The sequence below is a fragment of the Mytilus trossulus genome, chromosome 7 (assembly GCF_036588685.1).
Source record: "Mytilus trossulus isolate FHL-02 chromosome 7, PNRI_Mtr1.1.1.hap1, whole genome shotgun sequence".
Classification (NCBI taxonomy): domain Eukaryota; kingdom Metazoa; phylum Mollusca; class Bivalvia; order Mytilida; family Mytilidae; genus Mytilus; species Mytilus trossulus.
The window spans coordinates 75,826,247-75,847,646 of record NC_086379.1 but is presented as its reverse complement, the minus strand read 5'-3'; the positions used below and the strand labels follow the sequence as shown (position 1 = coordinate 75,847,646).

Below are 21,400 nucleotides of genomic sequence, written 5' to 3'. Positions count from 1 at the left end.
TAAACTAGATACCCCAATGATGATTGTGGCCAAGTTTGGTTTAATTTGGCCCAGTAGTTTCAGAGGAGAAGATTTTTGTAAAAGTTAACGCAGGACAACGACGGACGACGCCGGACGCCGGACGACGCCGGACGCCGGACGACGCCGGACACCGGACGCAAAGTGATGAGAAAAGCTCACTTGGCCCTTCGGGCCAGGTGAGCTAAAAAATTAATTTAGGACCTTTTTTCAAAAATGTTTTAAGACATAAGAAACCTCAAATCAAAAAAAATAATGCATACGTTTTTTTTATTACTCAATGGATAGTTTTTATCATAAAACTTATGTACATATACTTTTTTCTGAAGAAAATTCTTTAATTTATTCATATTTAGAAGAAGTTTACTTTATTTTAATTGCTTCCTACCATTCCAGGAAGCAATTCCCCGACATATTTTCTGTATGCAAATAAACCTCAGTGTGACCCATCTAGTAAAAATCCGGTGATCACAATACGCTTGGATGTCCTTAAAATAAACTATTATCTGAATTTACATGTTAAACATGTGCTCAATTTCCAAGCTTTTTTGTTGATTTTTTGCGGATTGTTGACAAACAGGTGACAATCGTTAAACTTCGGCTTCAAAACACGAACTTTCATTACCTGCCATATTTTCACAACAATACTGACCGATTGAAAAAAAATTGACGATTATACGAAATTTATAGAAAAAAATGATAAATTCGTGCATAGAAGACTAAGTTTATGATTTTTGTATGCATTGGCTCAAGAATTGGAAGAACATTATTTTTCACCGGTCACTCGTTTCTTATGACTTTAAAATTCCTTATGAAAATTTTCCTTCTTTTATGAAAAATTTAATGGCTTTTTAATTTAGATTTCTTTCTTCAATTGTGAAGTTGCATTGGTTCCTTTCTATAAAGTATGCATTGTCAGTTGGTATTTTTTGCAAGATTTCAGAAATGTGTCAAAATTCTATGAAAGTAAAATTATTCATTATCAGTTTTTTTACAGCATGAATAATTGACACTAATTTAGTCAGAACTTTTACTCACTACTTTTTCACAAGATTCATTGTGGAAATTTAATTCCACCTGCAGAAGAAGATCCTTAGAGTTTGAATTGGTCCTTTGACAAAAATATGTTATTCTAATATTCATGGTTACCTTAATTGCAACTGATAATTTTTGTTTGTTTTTAGAATTTATCTTGCTGATCATTTTTGCAGTTGACCTCTATTGGTGATAATTTTCACAATGTTATAAAAAAATGCAAATAATAGGTAAAAATGTAATTAGATATACTCCAAGGAGTCAATTTATCATCAAGTTCTATTGTGTTGCTTAAATAGATATAGGAAGATGTGGTGTGAGTGCCAATGAGACAACTCTCCATCCAAATAACAATTTAAAAAAAAGTAAACCATTATAGGTCAATGTACGGCCTTTAACACGGAGCCTTGGCTCACACCGAACAACAAGCTATAAAGGGCCCCCAAATTACTAGTGTAAAACCATTCAAACGGGAAAACCAACTGTCTAATCTATATAAAACAAGAATGTGTCCATAGTACACGGATGCCCCACTGGCACTATCATTTTACATGTTCACTGGACCGTGAAATTGGGGTCAATACTTTAATTTGGCATTAAAATTAGAAAGATCATATCATATTTAACATGTGTACTAAGTTTCAAGTTGATTGGACTTCAGCTTTATCAAAAACTACCTTGACCAAAAACTTTAACCTGAGCTTCACACTATCTTTTTCTTTGTTCAGTGGACCATGAAATTGGGGTCAATACTTTAATTTGGCATTAAAATTAGAAAGATGATATCATAGTTAACATGTGTACTAAGTTTCAAGTTGATTGGACTTCAGCTTCATCAAAAACTACCTTGACCAAAAACTTTAACCTGAGCTTCACACTATATTTTTCTTTGTTCAGTGGACCATGAAATTGGGGTCAATACTTTAATTTGGCATTAAAATTAGAAAGATCATATCATAGGGAACATGTGTACTAAGTTTCAAATTGATTGGACTTCAACTTCATCAAAAACTACCTCGACCAAAAACTTTAACCTGAAGCGGGACGAACGAACGGACGAACGGACAAACGAACGGACGAACGGAGGCACAGACCAGAAAACATAATGCCCCTCTACTATCGTAGGTGGGGCATAAAAACAAGAAACCAGAAGCTTGTCTCTTTCTTTTATTGCTGTTCTCTCTCTTGTAGTTGTTTCACCTTTTTTGTATAGATAATTGAGAATAAAAAGTGGGTCTCATTGTGGTCTTAGCATGACTTAGGATTTACCAATTTTCGTAAGCATGACTTGTGAAAAGTCAAACTATTGTGCATGAAAACACGAAACAAAATCTGGAAGAACAAATGAAATTGCAAGCATAAGTATACAATGGTAAGCTAGATATGGGAATCTGACAACACAATAAGCAATATCAGGGATCGGACCCCATAAAAACACAATATCTAGTTTGAAGGGCAACCGCTCATATAATTAGATGAAAATCTTTCTTTGATTAACCATTTTTGCTGTTTACAGTTTCTTTCTATTTAAAGAATGTAGCCAAAAAATTAGACAATACTTGAAGGTATCTATTGCAATTAGAGTCAATTGACAATTTCCTTCATGTGGAATGATTTGTAGATCTTTGTTTGTTAATAATTGTTCATGTTTACAGTGTGCTGACTTTCTAGATGTTTTGCCCTTTTGCCTTTTAGATTGCTGTCTCAGTGATATTCACCTTATTTCTCTGTTTATTCATATTTAGTAGGCCAATGAACAAAGAAGAAATAAATGTTTGGAAACAAACCCCCTCCCTCCTAAAAAGTGTATTTATAGGTAGTGTGACCATGACCTTTCCCTTCTAACCTCAGAATCAATATTAGTATTCTTCAGATAATTGTTCAGTATCAGTTTGAAATATTGTTGAAAAGATCCAGAAACAAAGATTTTGCATAAATTTGGTGCATTAAAAGATGTGACCTGAACCTTTTACCTAGTGACCTAAAATCATAGCATTAGGGGTATTTTTTACTTTTGTGAGGCATCATCATACCAAGTTTAGTAAGATAACTTTACGAGTTAAGATATTTTGTCTGGAAACCACCATTTTGAAAAGTTGTCTTTAAACTTTTTTTATACAGTAGAAGACACAGAATGTTGGAAAAACTTTATTTACTGCCTCTAGTACAGGTAAGCTAAAGCCTATATTGTTAGATAGCAATATTAAGTCAAAATAATTATTCAATTGCTCTTGTAGTTCATGTGTAATGAAATTTTACCTCAGAATTTGAGAACTTTGGCATGTTTCGTATGAAAACTGACCAGATAAACCTTTTCTGTTGATATTTCAGTTATTGATAACAGCGCCAGATTGTTGTTCCACACGGGCCTGAATTATCAACTTGCGTATTCCATAGAAACAACACTTACCTTGACAACAGTCTAACAACAAACCATCATACTTTCTTACAAATACTTATCTAACTGTTCTTAGCCAATGAAATGCCAGAAATCTCAAAGATATAAATTGACACATATAGAGATGTTCCATCATTATCACATTTATTGTACTGCTACATCAGTATCTATGAACAAAATTGAAAGGTAAGAAATTGAGTTGTTTTAATTTAATAACTTTTCTATTGAATAACTTATTATAAGGATGACATATTCTTTTATTATAAACCAATATAAATAAATGCTTAATTTATATCAGACTTGTGTCATAAAAAATTGAAACAGGCCAGCAAATTTTTTATGGTTTCAGATTGAAAATTAAGTCTTTGTTGGTTGCTGTCCGTCATATTTGTTTTTAATTCACTGTTTGTCTTTCATCAGGCAATAGATATTCTCGTTTGAAATGTTTTTTGATTTGTCTTGGGCCTTTCGTAGTTGACTATACTAGTTGTTGAAGGCAGTAGGTTGACCTATAAATGCTTAAATCCAATTCATTTGGACTCACGTGGAAAATGGTCTCAATAGGCAATCATAGTATGGGATGAAAATTCTTTTAATATTTTCTTGAATTCCACAGTAACTTTTAACTTTTGGATAAAAATCAACAAGTTAAATCAAGCAAACTTTCTAATAATTGCGTACAAAATTTAAGTGTTTAAAATCTATTTTGGAATAAAAATGACTAGTGCAAAACCATTGAAAGGGGAAAAACAAAAATTTAATCTATATAAAAAACGAGATAAGAGGAATAAAATTAAGAATGAAAATGGAGAATGTGCCAAAGAGACAACATCTCAACCATGGGGTAGACAACAGCCGAAGGCCACCAATGGGTCTTCAATGCAGCAAAAAAAAAAACCACACCCATAAACATTTATGAACCATATTAACAAATGACAACTACTAAACATCAGATTTTTGTCTTTTTTTAAAAGTTGTTTTAGCATTCAAAACAGATCTAGTGGGTCAAGCCCTTTAAAACTGATTTATAAGTTATTTGTTCTTATGTCCAAGGTTAGAGGGAGTAGTGTTGCACTATATCACAAATGTCCAAGGTTATAGGGAGTAGCATTGCTTGGTTACACAACTGTCCAATGTTATAGGGAGTAGTATTGTTTAGTTACACAACCAACTGTCCAATGTTATAGGGAGGAGGGTTGCACTGTTAGTAACAGTTACATAAATGGCTAAGTTTATAGGGAGAAGGGTAACAGGGTAAGTGCTTACAAACATGTCGATTCCCACATATTTTTAATGTGCCTATCCTGGCTAAGGTTATAGGAAGGAGGGTTGCACTGTTAGTAACAGTTACACAACTGTCCAATGTTATGGGGAGGAGAAGTACAGGGTTAATGCTGACAAACATGTTGATTCCCACATATCTTTTTTAATGTGCCTATCCTGGCTGAGTTTATAGGGAGAAGGGTTACAGGGTAAGTGCTTACAAACATGTCGATTCCCACATATTTTTTTAATGTGCCTATCCTGGCTGAGTTTATAGGAAGGAGGGTTACAGGGTAAGTGCTGACAAACATGTCGATTCCCACATATTTTTTTTTAATGTAAATAAAATTGAGAAAGGAAATGGTGAATATGTCAAAGCGACAACCACCCGACCATAGAGTGTGCCTATTCAAAGCCAGGAGCCTGATATCAAATGTTTGTTATTTAATTGAATTCTGTTTGTCACAATTGTTTTTATCATGAGTCAGATTATTGGTTTCTCTTTTGAATTGTGTAACAGTTGGTCATAACCTGGCCTTTTAAAACTTACTATTAGGATGGGTTTTATTCCTTGCTGAAGGTCGTATAATGACCTATAGAAGAAACATTCTTGTTGTTTGGTCTTTGGTGTATGGTTGTTTTATTAGCAATTATACTTATCTCCTAATTTCAATCTTTAAAAAAAAGAAAAAAGTTTCTAGTAAGTTTTGAGATAACACTGACCATTTGCAGTACATGTACATATACTCAATATAACTTGACCAGTGCTTGACAATACTACGTAAACTCATCCAGTTTGATTTGAACTCCATCTTTCATCCCTTGTATTATAAAGAGACAAACTAAGAAAATAAATTTTACAAATCTCAAAGCACATTTGTGAGGGGGGATAGGACCTTTATCAGGATTCCGGGATGGGGTGTTTTCAAGCTCGGGATTTCGGGATTGACCCTTTATTAAAATTGAAATTGGAATTCAATGCTGATACCCTAATTAATACCAATGCATATATATTTATTGATATCTTTTCATGGTAGTACTCCTATAAAAAGTCATGTTTTCTTTTATTGCTTGAAAAGCTTGCACTATTTCTTATTGACAAACTCAATAACCTGAGGGTAACACACACTGCTATATTTCCAATATTCAAAACCTTTTTTTATCTAATAATACTAACTAAGATATTTGTTTTAATTTCAGTGAACAACTCCTGTGCATAATGTGGAATGGGAATAACTCAGGAACTTTTATTATGTGTAACAGTACGAACGTCACTTTTGAAAAAGATTGTGCGGAGGAAGACCTTGGGATAGCTTTATTATCACTATCTATACTATGCATTACATTCTTCGTTGGAGTTATATCAAATGTAATAGGACTTCAGAAACTATTACAAAAAAACTGGAGACGTCACACAACTTTAATTCAATTGTTAACTATTGCTCTTGTTGTATGTGCAATAATTGTACCTATGCAAATCGCACGAATTGGTTTATTGCTGACAGAAAACGATTTTCTAGAGTTGTGCAATGTACATCTCTTTTTACATTTAAATGCCAACAATTGTACATTTGTGACCATGATGGTTATAACTTATGAAAGATTAAAGAAGATTTACAGATGTGATCCTCATGCATCTCTTTTGACCACTAGGAAGACTGCTATCTGTTGCTCATGGTTACTGCTACTTCCTGTTACAATATACATACTCTACATTGACAATACCATGCCTGCAGCATTATCATCATTCTCTTACGACTGTTTTTCTCATGATATGTATTTAGAACCTGGTAACCTTGTGGAATATACCAGCATTTTTATTTTTACTATTACTTTGTTAGCAATGACAACTATGTACTTCCTAGCAATCTGTCGACTATATACGAAGATGTCAAGTCGAGTAGGAAGTATGTATCCTAACATGTATGACAGATCAGCCACTGTTACACCTATCACAGTACTTCAACCAAGGGAGGCAACAGCAATGCACGCTTGGCAAAGAAGTAGGAATTCTTTAAACTTGTTCAATTATCAATCGACCGGGGGTCGTCGACATCAGTCAATGAACAATATTTATAGCATACCAATAGAAGACACTGATGGTGCAACCTCTGTGGCTGCAACTAATTATGAACAAGTATTACATGAACTTAGGGGAAGATATGTAGAAGGTAATAGAAATTCCATGGATGACAATGAACTAACCAGTGATCAATTCATCAGAATGAGAAAACTTAGTGATACATTTAAAACACAATCACGAGAAAAAGCGAAGAGTTCTATAGCAGAAGCTCTTGGTAAAATGTCTAATATAAGTTTATTTTCGCTTGATTCTGAGGTAGACCAGCGATGCAATCTAAATCCTCTGAAACATACTCGTAGGAGTGCTGGGAATGTCTGGCATGAAACTGAGCAGAACCAGAGTAAATCTATAGCTTTCAGACCAAATTCAATTAACAAAAAGAAGAAAAAAATTCCTAGAAAACTTCCTAAATTGAAAAAGCAAAATTCAGTTGACAGTATAGGAACATTCTCTGATACTTCAGGAATAAACACAGACTGCCGAACTGATTCAGATATATCCTCATTAACATTTAATACAGAGAGTATAATACTAGATGATGTTTCCAGTGCTATATCTGTTATTATTGAACAGCCAGAACAAGAAACTCTTAATGCCTTTAGCAGGCAGCCTTCAATGGAAATAAAAAAGACAAATAGTAGACAAAATTCATTAGAAATGATAAAGCTAAATAGTAGACGACCATCTTTGGAAACAAAAGAAATCTACCTGAAGACACCTCTTTTACTAGAACCTGGTAATAGTTGTCAACAACATGATGAAGAAGAAACAATGCGTCCGCGAAGTTATTCAGCTTCTTTCAAGGTTGATGATACTGATGAAAGTCCTGGAGAACAAAATTTCCGACAGAGAGCTTTCACTACTGGAAACAAAATGAAACCTCAAAATCCTCTAGATAAAAATAAAATTAGAAATTTTCGTAGAAAAATGAGAAGAACAAAGAAAAATAAATTACTCTCCCCACTTCCGAGTAGAGCATCAAACTTTGAAAAGTCTGGTAAAAGAAACCGATTATGTTCTTCAACTGATAGTTATTCAGACAGTTGCCATGACTCTCCTAAACCTCGTCGTCCAAAAAGTACATCTGATACAACTCATGATAAAATTTATAGTTCCTCATCTGAAACGTATGAATGGAGTGATAGTTCCTTGCATGGAAGTGGTCGTATATCACATTCTCTGATGAATTTAAAGTCCCCATCACACACACATAAACCTAAAGGTAAACTGGTGGACTCAATGACACAAACAGAGGATAATTGTTTATCTAGAATTAATTCAGATAATGCCAATGAATTTCCAACAATTCTGATTACAAACGATACCAAATCACCAGGAGATCAAAGGAGTGCAATAATAACTAAACAAAATAGCTGGTTCTCGGAACCAGATGAAAATCCAGGATCAAGACTTCACCTTTCACCAGTTCCAACTCAAAGTTATAGCCCACTTCCTCACCAATTACCTGGCAGAGGAACATATAAAGCAGACATGAGACAAACTATAAAAAGATCTGTCATTATAATTTTGTCACTAGCTTTATCATATTTACCGATGTGTATTTCTACTATAATAATGCAATATGATTCTGTACAAACAGGTGTAACGTGGCTTCAAGTGGCAAGATGTGTACAATATTTTTACTTTTCTATTATTCCAACAATTTATGTCTTCACAAATCAAGGACTAATGAGATCTCGGAACAGGACTATTCGTCTGTAGAAATACAATTATACAGAATGGATCTAGAAGCTATTTTTGAATAAAGGTGTGTCTAGTACAAAGTTGAGTTGCCTTTGGATTTATATTTCACAATGGATAACAATGGCAAAACCATACCATCACAATGCAAATTTAAGTCACAAATTGAAATTTTAATACTTGAGAGCTGGGGTTAAGGATGCAAAGGTTACCGTCCCCTACACACACACCAAAAAAAAAAGAATGATTATGAAAGGTTCATAATACAAGCACACCATAAAATATAAAATATCCTATTAGATAATAATGTAATCAACAGACTTCTTGCATAGTTGTAACAGAATGTTTTTTTTTAGCAAATGAACATTTAAATGTGTTTGACAATGTGTTGTTGTGATATTATCGTCAAAATGTGGTTCAAGTCCAATAACGCCCCCAAAAATGGTCAAATAAAAACTACAGTATAATACAGTAAACTACACATGAAGGATTTGTGTTCACTAAGTATCATTGGGGTACAATACAACAAAAATGGTCAAATTCCCACAACTCCTATAATAAATAATGGTCAAATCCACATGGTGGTATACAATTCTCAACAACACATGATGGCAAACAATCATAATAAGTAAGAACACTTTCTGTCAAATGGTCTACAAGGAGTTGCTTTCACAAGATGACGCTTACAAAACTCCCCCCAAAAAAAAGTCAAAGTCCCAAAGCTCCTGTTCAAATGGTCTGTCATGGATTTAGATATTAAAAATTACTCCAAAACTTTCTTGAATTGATTCATAGTTTTAAATATGGTTTGGAAGTTTGGCTGCAACAGTAAAAATCTTAATACAAATGTGATATCATATCTTTTGCTATGGGGATGTTGTTTATAAAGTCTGTAAGTTTAAAAAAACACTATATGTCAATCTATTGATCCTTTTGAATAAACTTGTTATTAAGAAATTTTTAAACGTCACTGTTGTAAGATCTCTGAAAAGTTTTATTGATAAATAATTGCCACTGGAAGTTTAGCTAGCACATCAATCAATTTTATCTATACTTACAATAATTTTTATTTGGATAAATTGAAACATAAAAAACATGTTTGAATTTTAATATAGTTATAAATAATTGCATCCCTATATCCTGTCAATACTTATATTTTTGCAATGTACATGATCATGCTTTTCTAAAACTGTTTATGATGTCTTTACACTAAATCCCATGGATATGTACCGATTAATATTTTTATCTGGGAAAGCATGATATTATTTATCACAATCACTGATAAACTGTTACAAACATCTGCTTTGAATATTAAAGTAAACTGCATTGATTTGATGATTAATGGGTGATAGTTTTAACTTAGCTTCACAGCATGGGGTTGCTATGTTTTCTTAAAATATTTCAAAAACAATTTTGGCGTGCAGGTGAAACTAAAGGCCAAATGTAGAACTGCTCTGTACAGGGATGAAAATACGTATTTTGATTCCTATACATTAGGTATAATCTGATTCAATCTTTGTGGTCACTAAAATCGGTCACTACCAAAAGTTCACAGTATAGAATCATAATTTCATTGGTTATTTTGAGCAGCTGACATAAAAAGTTCAAATATCTAATTTGCTTGATGATAGCTATAAATGAGACGAGTATAAATATTTTTAAATTGGTGTATAAAATGTCATTTTTGTTAAAACCTTTTTAACTAACTTTAAAGAAATCTTATTTTTCACAGCCATAACACCGCAGATGGGATAGCTATTCATAGTACATTAATTTACATTCATTTGCACATTATCAAGGTGTTATGCAATATGTACAGGAAAACATATATTTACACTTTTGCCAAATGTGTCATCAAGAATGATGAACTGCAATCTTTATGGCCAAATCTTCTGATTATTGAAAAAAACTGATACATGCTAAAATTGAGATAAATGAAAAAAAAAAAGGAAACCCTTCAACATACTAGGCCAGCTTGGATTTTTTAAGACATTTTGTTGTATTCATACAAATGTATATAACTCTGAAGTTAACTAAATAGTATGATACCAAGCAAATATATAAAATGGTCTACATGGATATGATTGATGCCTTGCTAGGCAAATTAGGTTCTGATAGGAACTAAACCAGTTTATATATTTCAGTGGCTCATAATGTATATTTTATCATAGTCACCAATGGTATCAGCTAGCTATAAAACCAGGTTTAATCAACCATTTTCTACACCAGAAAATGTCTGTACCAAGTCAGTTATTTGACAGTTGTTATCCATTCGTTTGATTTGTTTGAACTTTCGATTTTGACACTTGATTAGGGACTTTATGTTTTGAATTTTCCTCAGAGTTCAGAATATTTGTGATTTTAATTTTTCTTTACAGTAATTAGAATGGATGCATTAATGCTTTGCTTGGCCTTAAAGAAATATCTATGACACAGATGACATTTGATTTGTTTCATTTCTCATAACCACAATCCTATTCACTTTTTGTTGTTGATAACATTGTACAGAATACTACCTTCTTATCTTGCCTGCCATGAACAAATAAACATGTCACAAGTGAAGAAGTCACGTTGTGTTGTGGACTTTTTTTTCTTAATGTTTGGATATAAGACAAAGAAAATGCTTATTGATACAGGAATTTTCCTATTTCTTACTCTGATGACCTCGGAGTGACTTAGATGATTTTTTTCTTTCATAAACACTTAATAGTTTGATTAGTAACTGTTAGAATTCTTAAAGCTTTTCTGGACTGTTTTTTATTGTATTTTCTATAAGTCTTAACTTTTTTTTATTTAAGTATTTGAGTGTCATTGATGACTTTTTATAATAGACAAAACGATTGCCTGTTGCACACATTTTAAATCCTGGTATCTATGACGAGTTTATTTATGTTCATAGTGGCCATGTTTGTCTATTGGGCAATTCTCCTGACCTAATAATCAATTTTGAAGGGCTATAATACATGTGATGTGAAGCAATTTCGAATAATAATTACATTAGATGTATGTTTCATTATAATACTTTATTCTGATTGGCTACACTGCAATCACGTGTAAAATTGATAAAAATCATGTTTTCATGATCCTTGCTAAAAAATGGAATTATAAGTATTGAATGCTTCTTTTTGTAACTTCATAGGGTTGTAAAAGGGTTGACTCTGGGCACATTTTTTAAAATGAAGGGCTTCTGTGTTTCATACAAAATGTACTTTGGTCAACACTTTTACACCCCAATGAAGTTACAAAAAGAAGCATTCAATTCTTAAGTTCCACTCTTATGTTCACTAGCAGATTTAGCATTGAAAATTTTCATTACATGTAGAAATCCTAAAAGTTTTAATATGTTCAATCCTCACATCAATCTGTTAAAACCATGAAGAAGCAGCCGAGATGTTGTGAAGCAGTTCTCTCCGCACTCACAAATCCCTTATAGATTTTACCACAATACCAAAATGATAGCTGACATCTACTGTACACCAACACAAACTGGTAATACTCAGTACACAAAAAGATACCAAAAACTAGTTCAAAATCTACAAAGAAAGCTGACAACAAAGAAGATAAATCTTAAATATATAAAAAAAGACCCAACTTAAATGCTATAAGATGATAACCCAAATTTTGCACAGTTAGAAACTTTCCCCAGCTTCATCTGCATGATCTAGTTTTGGTTATTCCAGACCTTATAAACATTATTTTTACTGTGAATTCAGAAATTATTGCGAGGATTTTATTATTGCGAAAAATTCAACAGAGTTGTAAACACAATAGTTTAAACTCACATTTGAAATATTTAATATGAATTAAACAGGATTTTTCTCAAAATTGTAAATATTAAAATTGCATTTCTGTCTACAATGACAAGATCGCAATAATAAATGCACGCAATAATTTCTGAATTTACAGTAGTTTTCACATTCAGCAACACTTTAGACTAATGCCTTGATAGGCAAAACAAGTTTCGGCAACTTTTTGATGTTTTAGTACTCCATTTCATTTTAGTACATGTACAAGATTTCTTTATCTTTTTATTAGAGATAACATCATCTTTTCACCTCATACATTTTCTATATTTATTTTATATGTCTAATAAATTGATGACTTGTCATATTTTTTAGACAAACCACAATTAATAATTTTTTATTCACACATGGTGTATATTTGTTTACACTTAACTAAAACAGAAGAACATCTCTCATCATACACATAACTCATGACAAGAATTTTGTTTCTTCATACAACCTTCCTTGAAAGTTTGGTGAAAATTGTGTAATGCTGATATGTTTTCCATCTAATTACCATTAAATGATGATAGTTTGTAGAGTGTTAAATCACCAACCCGGTAAGGTTTCAAAACAGATTTCTTGTAGCTTCAACAGAGATTTTTGATAATTGGTCCGTCAAAATAAAAAAATTCCTTAGGTACCACGATATCCCAAACTCCAATAAACTAATTAAAAACTACAGAACTAATAAAAATTACCTTTTTAGACATGTGTCACTTTTATTCAATAAAAAAAACTAACTTCAGTAATATTGTTTTTTGTGTCTTATCTACATTTCTTTAATGATAATAAATCTAATGCATTTAAGACTTATCTTGACAGACCACAAGAAGCTTTTTATATTCACACATGTGTATTTTTCTAACAGTTTTTTTCAAATGAAATCACACCTCCTAGAACTTGTGAACAATAGGAATGCTGAAGAAGTGTTTCATTTTATATAATATTTTCCCCATTGATAATTCAAGGTTACATAGACATTGGAAATCAATATAAAGACCTGGAATAATCATGAGAAAATCATCTGAAAAATCAGCAGATAGAAATAAAACAGTTTCAATCTTAGTAAATTCAACTTTTTATATAGTTGATCTTGTTTTTTAATTGCAAATGGCATTATTTTGACTTTATGTAAAAGTAATACTAAGTTCACCAGTGTGATGTATGAAATTTTGTTGATTTACAGTGCCTTCTTCACATGAATTATAACACAGTCAGTATGGTATTTTCACATCAATTATGATAAATTATCTGTACACAGCAATCCCTCATATATGATATATATATATATATATATATAGTGAGAAGGCATAATAAGTTAACCTGGTTATATATTTCATTTAAGGCTTATTTTTATATGGATTATGATGGTTCATCATGTTTGAACAGTAATTCCTCTTTTCGATCCTTAAGCCTGCTTTGCTGATTTAATTTCTTTAAAATAATTAGAAATAATTATAATTGACATGTTCAATAATCATGATAATCAGAGACATAAATACCCGGTATGCTTGATTTTATTTTGTTTCACAGTCAATATGGAGCATTTGTCAAGCAGGAAAAAAATCCTCAAATGTACATAAGAGGTACATGTAATGTTTATTAATAGTAAAAGTGGATTACAGATACATGTATAATAAGATGTGGTATGAGTGCAAATGAGACACCTCTCCATCCAAGTCACAATTTGTAAAAGTCTATTACAAAATAAATGTACTACAGTCTACAATAATGTTTTCATTATATGTATGAGAGTTTAAATGTGTGGGTTCATAACTTCATTTGTAGGTTTTACTAGAACAATGCCTGGCACCCAAAACACGTTTTAATGAAGGAGGTAATTTCTTTTTTTGAAACAATGTGAGTTCAATGCTGCATGAGACCTCTAATGATGGCTCACCCCTCTTCAAAATAACCATTTGTAAGAAGATTAAAACTTCATTATGAAATTACTCAACCACATGGAAAAGGATATAATTAGTTGTCAATATGCACTAATTCTATTTGCCATGCCTGCATTTAGGAATTAGAGAAAGGCACCCACCAACCAGTGACAGTGTTCTTTTGAAGTGATGATTTGGAAAACATTGAAAAGTTAGTGAGAATACTGAAGCCAAATTGAGCAATCAAGAAGCATTTATTCTCTAAGGAATGAATGTATTCATATACAAGTTTAGTATATTGAAAGCATACTAGACAATCTGATAAATTGTTAGCTGGAAGACCTCCAGAATTTAAGAAAATATTTATTTGAAAACCCTATATACAGGAAGGAGACACACCATTCAAAGTAGCAAAGGCTGTTGAGAATATTTTTTGATGTCGTAATTCTAAGCTAAATGTTACCATTATCATTTCAGGAAAATATACTAATTTATTCTCTCTCTAGAAGTAAGAACTTCAGGATATCATAGTTTTCCAAACTTAATTTAGTTAATTAAGCCATTAATAGTTATGCATGATTCAGATTGTATGTCAAAATAAATATTAGATCAATTAAGTCTCATTTCCAAAGGACATGTGTCATCAGGTGTTGTTAGGTCAATGTTTCTAACACTTTTAAAAAAAAAAAGCCAATGTATAACAACCACCAGATTATTGAGATTCAAATAGAAAAATATTTGAGATTTTTTTTTAAATGCTAGTAAATACCTGAAGTCTGATCCATGACTATTCAAATTGTTAACATAATCAGAATAAACACCCCCATAAAAGAAACAGAGAATTTCAAATTGTTAACATAATCAGAATAAACACCCCCACAAAAGAAACAGAGAATTTCAAACTGTTAACATAATCAGAATAAACACCCCCACAAAAGAAACAGAAAATTTCAAATTGTTAACAAAATCAGAATAAACACCCCCACAAAAGAAACAGAGAATTTCAAATTGTTAACATAATCTGAAAACAAAGATCCCCCACAAAAGAAAAAGCATAAAGTTGAAAAAAATCAGAATAATTGTTTAAAAGTTTTTAATAAACATGACATCCAGCTATATCCCAACACTGAACCTCTGGCCATGTGATTGACTGGTAGTTATATATGCCACACTGATTGTATTACTGGCCTCATTGTATACAGGTCATGAAAATGCATGTAAAAAAAAGAATTTATTCACACCCTTTTAAAATTTTGGGCCGTATTTGACATCAATCCGGAATTGTTTTTTATTTATACACAATTTGCAACATGGCCGACGATCAATGGGGGGACAAAACTTAGTAACATGTACACAAATAATTGAATGGAAGTAACAAGATACAAGAGAAAATGTTAACATTATCCTTTTTTATGTCTTTGGAAAGCAATAACTTAAAAAATCTACGGTGCACCTATCTGGAACAGCGGTAAATTACCGATCTTTTTTCGTCAGCTTTCTGAAAATGTTATTTAAAAAAGCCGTCGATGTCTACTTTTTTGCGCCAGCACAGTTTTATATGATATATCTTACATTGTGTCTCTTGATTGGGAGAATTTCTCCTAATCGGGAGACAAATTACGTTATTTCATGTCTCTCAATTTGGAGACATCTCTAGATCTGGAGACTGTCTCCCGTTTGGGGAATATTGCCTAGCTGGTATAGAAGTGAGTTCTATAGCACACATATCCTAATTAACATGTATAGGAGTGAGTTCTATAGCACACATATCCTAATTAACATGTATAGGAGTGAGTTCTATAGCACACATATCCTAATTAACATGTATAGGAGTGAGTTCTATAGCACACATATCCTAATTAACATGTATAGGAGTGAGTTCTATAGCACACATATCCTAATTAACATGTATAGGAGTGATTTCTTTAGCACAATCAATTTGAATAAGATGATCCTATGACATTTGTGATTGTAATTTTAAAGTAAAAATATAAAATTTCAGCAAATTACATTTTCAAAGAATACAGTTACAGATTCCATTAGCTTTTTGAAGCATTCAACATTATTACTAGTATCAGTAATCACTGATAAAACTGTATTACATATCATCCTCAAGTGTTCAATTTGGGAAGAAAATGTGGTTGTTGGGAATGTAATGTAAATGTTATTGAAAATATTAATCTATGATCTTTTTCTGTCTTAAATTGAGAAAATGCTTTCTAACTGCCTTTTATCTTTAAAAAGTCTGCTCAATTGAATGAATTTCAAATATTCTTAAAAACTTGTACATGATGACAGATACCTCCCATCTTATAAATCAATTCACAATCTAGAAATAGTCCTTTGCAGTCTGCACTTGCTTCCCAATTTCAATTGGTAGTTTATATTCAATTTAAATGAACGACATTAAAAAACAATTTGAAATTGTTAGCAAGTGTGGAGAACTAAACCTTAATAAGATTGATCTTTACAGGTGCAGTCAATTGCTTCCTATCTATCTAAAAGGATTACGATCAGTTTATTTGTTTTTTTATCAAGTTTCTTAGAAAACCAGAACTAGTTGTATTTACCCAACAATATCCTTTTCTCTTTGAGTTTTGTAATATGCATAATCCCAGACTTTCAATTCTCCTTGAAAAAATTCTCTGTTGTTAGCATAATCCTGTAGTGTGGCTAGTTCTTGCTGTGCTGATGGGTAGGCCACTGTCTTAATTCTATAAAAAAAAAAATAACATTCAAATTAAAAAAAAAATTACAGATTTATTTTTCTCAGTTATGTGTTAAAATAGTTCATCAGTTTTTCATTGTTTCCTTAAAAAAAAAACCAGGTGACAAACAATTGTATAAATTTTTCACCTATTTCTGTTAAAATGAAATCTTGTTGTCCAACCTGTGTCATGGTAATAGATATGAGCTTTATTAGACAATAGTTGTGACTTCTTGTAGAGCTTTAATTAATTTTGTTTAAAGTGATACTTTTAAACTGGGTCACTAGATTATGCATAGGGTTGTAAATGTTCAGCCTGTGATGTACTGCCAATAGGCTGATTGCCAATTCCTGTAATTGACCCTGTAATTAGAGATCCTTCTTTCAGTTGTCTCCCCTATGAGGGACATTAATTTTCATTTATAATGGAGAGCTAGTAGAAAGAGCAAATTTACCTGTGCGTAATGTGAGTAATCTTTAAGGTTTTCAAATCTTTTAATTACCTTAATTTGTTGTTAATCTAAATACTTTGGACATCAGAAATTATATTTTATGAAAAATTAGTTAAACCGCCAATACATCCCTTTCAATTCATCATACTTTGCATTGGCAAAAGCTAATTTTGTCTGGTAAGGAACCAGTTTATGATTGACAAAGGGAAGTAATTTGTTTAAAAAGTGTGTAATAACAGAATCAAATCGGTAATTGGCAAATGGACTATTAACAGTCAGTTCAGTTAAGAAATATGAGTGTCCACCTGTTGCTTTAAATACTGGTAACCTCTCATTTTAAAATTATATCAATAACATAATCCACACAGCAGATAATTTTTTCACACAGATAAAGTGCTGATCAAAACATTGATGACAAAATTAATGCATTGCAGAACCACTATTCTTAAAGAAGCATAGGGAATATACTGATATCATCATAAATTGTGAACTTTTTTTGTTTTTTTATGACAAAGAATCTGTTCATAAAAAGTTATTCTTTAAAATGCACAAATGATTTCAAGGAAACTTTCATATTTCATATTTCCTGAAAGTGTAAGAATCTTTGTTTCAAAGTGATAAAATGTTGTCAATGGCAGTTGCTTATTCAAAATTATTTTCTGTAAATGTAGAAATTATTGCTATTTTGTCATTTTAGACTAAAACACCATTTCCATTTTTGCAATATAAAAAAAAAATCCTGTTTAGTTCATATGAAAAATTCTAAATTGGGAGTTTAAATGATTGCGATTATAAAAATGTGGCATTTTCGCAATAATAACTAGAGGCTCTAAAGAGCCTGTGTCGCTCACCTTGGTCTATGTGAATATTAAACAAAGGACGCAGATTGATTCATGACAAAATTGTATTTTGGTGATGGTGATGTGTTTGTACATCTTAATTTACTGAACATTCTAGCTGCTTACAATTATCTCTACCTATAATTAACTTGGCCCAGTAATTTCAGAGGAGAAGATTTTTGTAAAACATTACTTACATTTACGAAAAATTCTTAAGGGTTCCGCGGAACCCAGTGTCTCGCCTACTTATGCTGTTAATTGCAGGCTCAACAAAAGAGGAATAAAATCAATAAAAATATTCCTCTTGATACTGTCTTATGATTCTAAGAAGCTTCTGTCCAAGTTTGGTAAAAATACAGTATGTTTTTTAAACTTTTTAAAAAAGTCCATTTATAAGTAAAATACAGATACTAGCTTTTGATCATAAACAAGCTTCTGTCCAAGTTTGGAACAGGTCCAAAATAGTATAAGAAAGTTATTAAAATTTTAAAAACTTTAACCACAGAGCGAATGCGTTGTTTCCTGGCAGAAAATCTAAGTCCATTTAAAAGTAAAATGCACAAAAAATGGATTTATTTGTTATCAAAATTTACTTCTGGATACTATGTTATGATCATAAACAAGCTTCTGTCCAAGTTTGGTACAAACCCAGGATATTTTAAGAAAGTTATTAAAATTTCAAAAACTTTAACCACAGAGTGAATGTAATGTTTCCTGGCAGAAAAACTATTAAAGTCCATTTTTAAGTAAAATATGGAAAAAATGGAATTTTATTTTTCAAAAATTTCCTTCTGGATACTATCTTATGATCATAAACAAGCTTCTGTATAAGTTTGGTACAAATACAGTATAGTTTAAGAAAGTTATTAAAATTTCAAAAACTTTAACAACAGAGTGAATGTAATGTTATGGCAGAAAAACTAAGTCCATTTATAAGTAAAATACGGAAAAAATAGAATTCTATTTTGACAAAATTTACTTCTGCATACTATCTTATGAACATAAACAAGCTACTGTCCAAGTTTGGTAGAAATCCAGTTTAGTTTAAGAAAGTTATTAAAATTTCAAAAACTTTAACCACAGAGTGAATATTTGTTGACGCCGCCGACGACGCCGACGGAATGTATGATCGCTATGTCTCGCTTTTTCGACTAAAGTCGAAGGCTCGACAAAAATGGTTAAAAATTGACTATAAAGGGCAATAACTCCTAAACGGGTCAACTGACCATTTCGGTCATGTTGACTTATTTGTAAATCTTACTTTGCTGAACATTATTGCTGTTTACAGTTTATCTCTATCTATAATAATATTCAAGATAATAACCAAAAACAGCAAAATTTCCTCAAAATTACTAATTCAGGGGCAGCAACCCAACAATGGGTTGTCGGATTCATCTCAAAATTTCAGGGCAGATATATCTTTACCTGATGAACAATTTAATACCGTCAGATTTTCTCTAAATGCTTTGGTTTTTGAGTTATAAGCCAAAAACTGCATTTTCCCCCTATGTTCTATTTTTAGCCATGGCGGCCATCTTGATTGGTTGGGCGAGTCACCGGACACAATTTTCAATTAAGATACCCCAATGATGATTTTGGCCAAGTTTGGTTAAATTTGGCCCAGCAGTTTCAGAGGAGAAGATTTTTGTAAAACATAACTAAGATTTACGAAAAATGGTAAAAAATTGACTATAAAGGGCAATAACTCCTAAATGGGACAACTGACCATTTCGATCATGTTGACTTATTTGTAAATCTTACTTTGCTGAACATTATTGCTGTTTACAGTTTATCTCTATCTATAATAATATTCAAGATAACCAAAAACAGCAAAATTTCCTCAAAATTACCAATTCAGGGGCAGCAACCCAACAACCGATTGACCGATTCATCTGAAAATTTTAGAGCAGATAGATCTTGACCTGATAAACATTTTTATCCCATGTCAGATTTCCTCAAAATGCTTTGGTTTTTGAGTTATAAGCCAAAAACTGCATTTTACCCCTTTGTTCTATTTTTAGCCGTGGCGGCCATCTTGGTTGGTTGACCAGGTCACGCCACACATTTTTTAAACTAGATACCCCAAAAATGATTGTGGCCAAGTTTGGATTAATTTGGCCAAGTAGTTTCAGAGGAGAAGATTTTTGTAAAAGATTACTTTAATTAACGAAAAATGGTTAAAAATTGACTATAAAGGGCAATAACTCCTAAACGGGTCAACTGACCATTTTGGTCATGTTGACTTATTTGTAGATCTTACTTTGCTGAACATTATTGCTGTTTACAGTTTATCTCTAACTATAATAATATTCAAGATAATAACCAAAAACAGCAAAATTTCTTCAAAATTACCAATTCAGGGGCAGCAACCCAACAACCGATTGACCGATTCATCTGAAAATTTCAGGGCAGATAGATCTTAACCTGATAAACATTTTTACCCCATGTCAGATTTGCTCTATATGCTTTGGTTTTTGAGTTATAAGCCAAAAACTGCATTTTACCTCTATGTTCTATTTTTAGCCGTGGCGGCCATCTTGGTTGGTTGACCGGGTCACGCCACACATTTTTTAAACTAGATACCCCAATGATGATTGTGGCCAAGTTTGGTTTGATTTGGCCCAGTAGTTTCAGAGGAGAAGATTTTTGTAAAAGTTAACGACGACGGACGACGACGACGGACGACGGACGCCAAGTGATGAGAAAAGCTCACTTGGCCCTTCGGGCCAGGTGAGCTAAAAACCAGATTTTCCTGCATGAAAATGATATTTGTGAATCTGGACCCAAACAGGATCAGGTATATAAATAAAGGAATATTTGTAGGATTAAGAAATGGAAAGAATTTTCATTTGACAGGTTTTGTAAATAGCAATGCAATGGAAGGACAATTTTACATGAGGGCTTGTAAAGAATCCCTGGACAACTGGAATGCATTCCTAGTCAATTAAGATTGGAGTCAAACAACCCGCACAAGCAGGGTTAGAACTCACAACCTCAGTGTTGACTGGCAAGTATTTACAGTAGGAACTACTTAGACCACTCAGCCAAGAGGCCCTTAATTAACTGTTGAGTTAAAAGTAAATTATTGTAGTGGTTTCAAAGAGGGACACAAAAACACCACAAACCCAAGTGTAAACCCAACTAAAATAACTTCAAAATAGTTTCCAACCACTTCTTTCACCTCTTTTCGGAAGTTTTTGCTTTGTTAGGTAAATATAAAACAATCACAGACAATC

At 32.2% G+C, this 21,400-nt stretch overlaps 1 protein-coding gene across 2 annotated transcripts in view; it reads right to left on the bottom strand.

Moving 5' to 3' along the window:
- Positions 1-21,400, bottom strand: part of LOC134725822 (uncharacterized) — a 72,729-nt gene that overhangs the window by 23,964 nt on the left and 27,365 nt on the right. For both annotated transcript variants that reach the window (XM_063590014.1, XM_063590013.1), the window contains exon 9: positions 16,737-16,880. In XM_063590014.1, coding sequence (XP_063446084.1) covers positions 16,737-16,880 — 144 coding nt within the window. The remainder of the gene's footprint in view (positions 1-16,736; positions 16,881-21,400) is intronic.